The 6,425-nt window shown below is 50.1% G+C and overlaps 1 protein-coding gene across 1 annotated transcript in view; it reads right to left on the reverse strand.

Moving 5' to 3' along the window:
• The window catches only part of Plekha4 (pleckstrin homology domain containing A4), a 27,255-nt gene that overhangs the window by 3,319 nt on the left and 17,511 nt on the right, over positions 1 to 6,425 (reverse strand). The window contains exons 11-14 of the mRNA XM_026789065.1: positions 4,768 to 4,908; positions 2,597 to 2,696; positions 2,458 to 2,528; positions 1,556 to 1,717 (exon numbers count right to left, since the gene is read on the reverse strand). Of these exons, the coding sequence (XP_026644866.1) occupies positions 1,556 to 1,717; positions 2,458 to 2,528; positions 2,597 to 2,696; positions 4,768 to 4,908 (474 nt within the window). The remainder of the gene's footprint in view (positions 1 to 1,555; positions 1,718 to 2,457; positions 2,529 to 2,596; positions 2,697 to 4,767; positions 4,909 to 6,425) is intronic.

The raw sequence follows: 6,425 nt of genomic DNA on the forward strand, positions 1-6,425 counted from the left end.
GGCCTGTGTGTTACTGTGTTGTGTATTCCCCAGGCGCCTGGGGCCTGTGTGTTACTGTGTTGTGTATTCCCCAGGCGCCTGGGGCCTGTGTGTTATTGTGTTCTCCTTCCCTTCAATGTCTGGTTGCTGATGCACGAACAACAGCTGCTGAGAGACCCTGGATTTTCATAAAAACTTCTGAATTAAACCAACCTATATTTATTTATTTTTTAAATGTCTTAACTTCCAAATGTAAGTCAAAAATATGTTACATTGTAGAAGAGGCAGATCTCTGTGAGTTCCAGGCCAGCCTGGTCTACACAGTGAGTTCCAGGACAGCCTCCAAAGCTACAGAGAAACCTTGTCTTGAAAAAAAAGAAAGAAAGAAAAGAAGATAAAAGAAGAAAGGTCTGCCAGATATTGTAGGCCTGTAGGCTGAAGACTTGATGCCCCAGTGTTGCAGAGAGATGTCCGCACTTCCTGTTTACTAAGGTAATATTGCACGCTCCTGATGGAGTGGGAGACTAGGTAGCTATGCTTGCAGTTTTCCTTAGTTAGGACAGAAGATACTGGTACAAAGTGTTGGGCTCGTCGGATAGAACGGTAACGGAGTGTTTTCTCCAAATGCCAAACACTAAGGGGTCGGACACTGCAGTGTAACTCCTACCTGGTAACTGTTCTGATTGTATAAGTTTTGCTGTGCTAGAGTTAAATCCTCTCCTTCTTATTTAGACAAAAAGGGGGAAATGTGGAATAATACTTTTGTACACTGTGAATACGTGTCACTTTGATTGGTTTGATAGAACAGCTGACCAGCCACTAGCTTGGCAGGATTTTCAGGACAAAGAGGACTCTGAGAAGGGAGTGGCCGGCAGGATGCAGAGGAAGCAAGCCAAGCAGGATGAGAGATAAAGCCAGGGCCCCATACAGAAGAATAATGGCTTGATGTAAGTTACAAGAGCTAGACAGAAATAAAAGCTACCGGCCGAGCTTTCATTCTGCAGCCAGGGCTGCCATTGCAGCTGTCACTCATGGGGAAAGGCTTTTTGGCAATGCGGCTATTTTTAGGCTACCCCTGCTACAGCAGGTAACCCCTGACACATACTCCTGTTAGTAACCCCATAAAACCTCATTGGCTCACCAAACTGGAGCTTGGTGCAATCTACTGTGGTCTGTAGAGTTCCCGTTCTGGACTGAGTGAACCTGTGTACGCGGCTTCTCCCCAGAAGAGACTCTCCCACACCACCTCCACAAGTACAGGGCAGGATGACTTAGTTAGCAACAAGGAAATGGGGAAAGCAGCAGAGCTGGGAATGGCTGACCAGTAGAATTGCTTGCCTTCCAGGCACTACCCCCAGTATTGCATAAACGGGCGTGGTGACACAGGCTCGTGTTCACGGCACAGGAGTAGTGGAGGCAGAAGGCCAGAGTTCAAGGTCAGCCTTAGCTAAGTAGCTAGCACGTTCAGAGCTACCCTGGGATACACGAGACCCTGTCTCAGAAAAAAAGAAAAGAAAAAGAAACAGATTCGATTTCGGAGCAGATGCTCTCCAATCCAAGGCCCTACTCTCCTCACCCTCTGCTCCAAATCAAGCTGGCGTCCAGCTGGTGACAGTGCCCTCCCCAGGGTCAGCAGTCTCGGGGAGGCCGGACGAGGAAAAGGAAGCCCACAGGCTTGGTTTCTGCGCATGCGCTCCAGCTGCTCCTGCGCACTCATGCGAGGCCGCGCCACGGGGACCTGCAGAGAGAGACAGTCCAAGACTCTAACCTTCGGTTTCCTCATTCTTTTTGTCCCAGGAACTCCCCATCAATAGTCAGGCACTTCACAGACCATTAGAGCTTAGGGGACCCCTGGACACCAGAGGCTGCTGCGCCCTCTCCATGACCTGCATCTAAGAACAAAGGCTTCCCATTCTCTGTGCAGCCTGACTCCTACCACATCTTCGGCCACCTTCCATCCATCACCTGCTGTCTTATGACGAGGAAGCATCAGGCTCCTGGGCATGTCAGCTTCTCCAATAACTTGATACTAAGTGGAAAACACTGGTCCTTTTAGCCGGAGAAGTGCTGCAGAATGAAGCCAAGGCCTCCCTCTCTGCAGCTCCCTCTGCCTCCCCTCTGAGCCACACCCCAGCCCCTCACTGGGGGATTCTAGGCAGGGCTCTACCACTGAGCCACGCCCCCAGCCCCTCACTGGGGGATTCTAGGCAGGGGCTCTATGACTGAGCCACGCCCTGTTTATTTTAAATCTCATGTCATTGTGCTAAGCGAGGCTATTAGTGCCATTCCAAAGATGACAAGTACAGAGGCTCAGAGGGGCTTAGTAACTACTCCAAATTACACAGCTACTAATATTTGAGATACTAATCCTGTCCTCTCTGGTTATGGACTTCGACCTGGCCTCTCCTAGTGCTGGGAGGTCAGAGGTGATTGAGCACAGACATGAGGCAGATTTAAGGTGTCTCGGAGACAGTCTACCTTAGTGTTCAGGGATGAAGGTTGATGACCTTCAGGGCTGGATGCTCGGGAGACCCTGGGAGACTCAAGACCTTAAAGAAGAAGGGGACTTAGTCAGAACAAGATCACAGAGAGATTCTCACCCTACCAGGGTGCTCACCTGAGCGAAGGCTGAGGAGGGCTCTGTCACCTCCTGGGGGTCGACTCCAGTCCACCTCAGGGGACTGAGGGGGGCTAAGCTCCAGTGACTCCGGAAGGCTCTGGAAGGAAAAAGTGGTGGTGGTGGGGTCAAATATTGTCTGTCATTCTTTTTTTTTTTTTTTTTTTGGTTTTTCGAGACAGGGTTTCTCTGTGGTTTTGGAGCCTGTCCTGGAACTAGCTCTTGTAGACCAGGCTGGTCTCGAACTCACAGAGATCCGCCTGCCTCTACCTCCCGAGTGCTGGGATTAAAGGCGTGCGCCACCACCACCCGGCTTTGTCTGTCATTCTTATTATTACTACTACCACAGATTTTCAAGTATTTGCCAGTTGGGGCACATCATGGAAAAGATTAAGATGACAAACCCAGAGCTAGATACACTGACTTCAAACCCCATCTCTGCCACTTACTGGCTATGTGACTTCAAACAAGCTGCTCAACATCAAAAGTAGCGCCCCTTTTGACATGTGAAGAGTCGGAGCCGCTGTGAACACGGACACACATGTGAGGTTTCCCAGGAGCGCACAGGGCGCCATGCTATGGTGTTGACCTGGCTGATATGGTGGTGTTTGGTGGTGGGGGCTTCCCAGGGGAGCAACTGCCTTTGAATCTAAGTCACACATGCAAGCCCCTGAAAGTACCCTAAACACTTGGTGGGTCACCAAAGCGCACTTGATGATGTCGTCTTTGGTGCGGATGCCCTAAGTGGCTGGGGTGGACAGAAAAGTCAGGAGTCGGATGGAGCAGTGTGGGAGAAACCTAGCAGCCACTGTGGCCGGGAAAACCTGAGTGAAGGGTGGCTTCCTCAGAGTGCTTTGACCGTGAAGAATCACCATGGAAAGCAGCAGCAGCGAGGGTTTGTTTTTTCTGAAGGGGACATTGCGGACTTTGCGTGACCTTGGCCACAAATGCTTTTGGTGCACCTGAAGCTCTCGGATTATTGGGAACTGCAGTTGGTCACAAAGGGACTGAAGTAGCCAGGGTGTGATACCTTCCTCTAGAGAAATATACGAACTAGAATAGGGACTTGGGGATGAGGAACTTGTTTATCCAAAACACAACTTTGTGTAACAATCAATGAGTGTGCCCTTGCCTGGCTGTTCAGTTCAGGTCACAGGAGGCTGGGCCTTCCTGCTGCCACACAGCAGGCCGAAAAGTTTCTCCTTGGACTGACCTCTTTCTTTGACCAAGGCACACAACACAGAGCACCAAACACAATAATAAATAATATATTACTGGGCAGTAGTATAGCTTTCAATCTCTTCTGTCTGGAAGCAGAGGCAGGTGGATCTCTGTGAGTTCGAGGCCAGCCTGGTCTATAGAACAAGTTCCAGGACAACCAGGGCTACACGGAGAAACCCTGTCTCAAAAACAAAAAACACTCCCCCCAAGAAAAATAGCAATAGCCGGGCGATGGTGGCGCACGCCTTTAATCCCAGCACTTGGGAGGCAGAGGCAGGCGGATCTCTATGAGTTCGAGACCAGCCTGATCTACAGAGCGAGTTCCAGGACAGGCTCCAAAGCCACAGAGAAACCCTGTCTCGAAAAACCAAAAAAAAAAAAAAAATAGCAATATATACATTAATAAGGGGCTGGTGCAGTCTCTCAGCGGATAGGGTGTTGGCCACCGTGTCTGACAATTTAAGTCTCATCCCCAAGGTCTACACAGTGGAAGGCGAGAACTGATTCTCACGAATTATCCCTGACCTCACAATGTGAGTGTACAACACACACAAAAGTGCACACACTGTGCCCTGAGGGGATGTCTCCATCAGCTTGGGCTGTGGGCATGTCTGTAGAGACTGTCTCATTGCTAAGGGAAGACCCAGCCTGAAAGGGGATGGTACCATAGCCTGGGGCCGGGTCCTGGGAGCAAATAGAAGAGGATGGGATTGAAGAGGTGGTCCAGTGGTTAGAGCACTTGCTCTCGCACAGGACCCAGGTTCAAGTCCCGGCATTTACATGATGGCTGCCAACCATTCTAACCAGTCCCAGGGGTTCCATGCCCTCCCTCCCCACCCCCACAGTCGTGGGACTGGGTGGGTGATCAAGGGGAAGGGAAAGAGGTGGGTGGGGACCCACTGGGTTAGGACAGGCGAGACAGGAACCTGGGAAGGAGCTGGAAATCTCACCTCCCGCTCTGAGGACTCCTCTCCTTGTGGTGCAGCGGATGGAGACTTGGGCTCAGTATGTGGAGGCTGTTTCTGGGGGCCACCTAGGCCTGCCAGCGTGTCCTCCACCATCCATAACTGCTGCTGGGCAGCTGCTCGGTCCTGGAAGGAAAGGGTTTGTTCAAGAGGAAAACATGCAAGGGTGGCACCAGCAGATGGGCCCACCCACAAGGCTCTAATGTCAGCTGTGGAGGTTGCCGTGACGGTTTCTGGCCTTTATAAACTCCATGTGCCACGCATGGTCCTTGTGCGTGTGTAGGTTAAAAGGCTTGCTTTTTTTCTTCCAATGTGTGGGTCCCTGGGATTGAATTTCGGCCATCAGTCTTGGCAAATGCCTTTACCTACTGAGCCATCTTACCAGCCCAAAAATTTCTAAAGATTTATTTATTTTTATTCATGTGTGTGGATGTGTCTCCCTGTGTGCATACTAATGTGTTTAGGGACATCAGATCCCTTGGGGGTGGAGCTGCAGGAGTTTGTGAGCCATCTCACGTGGGTGTGAAATCTGAGCTCCAAACCGGGCGGTGGTGGCGCACGCCTTTAATCCCAGCCTTGGGAGGCAGAGGCAGGCGCATCTCTGTGAGTGCGAGACCAGCCTGGTCTATAAGAGCCAGTTCCAGGACAGGCTCCAAAACCACAGAGAAACCCTGTCTCGAAAAACCAAAAAAAAAAAAAAAAAAAAAAAAAAGAAAGAAAAAGAAAAAAGAAATCTGAGCTCCAGTCCTCTCAGGGAGCAGTTAGTGCTTGGAATCACTGAGCCATGTCTGCCGCCGCATGCTCTCAAATGTATACAAGATCTGCGCACTGCCACTGGGGACACCAGTTTGGAGAGCCCACATCTCACACTGCTGCCTCTCCTGTCTGTGTCCTGGCACACCTCTGCTTTATACAGCTGTTGAGACACAGTGTGCCCAGGTCTTTTCCCTGTCTTCCCCCCACACACACACACACTGGTGTTTGGCCTGTATGTCTGTGTCAGGGTGTCAGATCCCCTGGAACTGTAATTGCAGACAGGTGTGAGCTGCCATGTGGGTGCTGGGAATTGAATCCCAAGTTCCCTGGAAGAACAGCCCTCTGTCCAGCCCCTGTTTTATACAGCTTTAGAGATAACTGGAGGTGTCTGTGGCTTTCAGTGAGGTCTGGCCTACCCTTTGCTAGGTCTAACTCATTTCTTTATAAAGCCCATTGCTCTTGTTGGTTTTGCTTTTGAAACAGTGTCCTGTTATCTGTTTATTTATTTATTTTTGGTTTTTTCAAGCCAGGGTTTCTCTATGTAACAGATCTAGCTGTCCTGAAACTCGCTCTGTGTAAGGCTGGCCTCTGCCTCCCGAGTCCTGGGGTTAAAGGAGTGTGCCACCACTGTCCGCCTTGAGCCAATGTCCTGCTATAGCAGGTCCAGCAAAACTTTAATTAATTATTTTTTATTTTGATATGTCCTGTTCATAATACTTATTTTTTTTACTTAAAAATAAATTATGGCCAGGTGGTGGTAGAATTTTGAGTCACCTTCCCTCAGTCCCCTGATTGGATTACAGGGGTTCACCTTCCCTCAGTCCCCTGATTGTTTGGATTACAGGGGTTCACCTTCCCTCAGTCCCCTGATTGTTTGGATTACAGGG

This window comes from Microtus ochrogaster, unplaced genomic scaffold (genome assembly GCF_000317375.1).
Source record: "Microtus ochrogaster isolate Prairie Vole_2 unplaced genomic scaffold, MicOch1.0 UNK14, whole genome shotgun sequence".
In the NCBI taxonomy this organism is placed as follows: Eukaryota; Metazoa; Chordata; class Mammalia; order Rodentia; family Cricetidae; genus Microtus; species Microtus ochrogaster.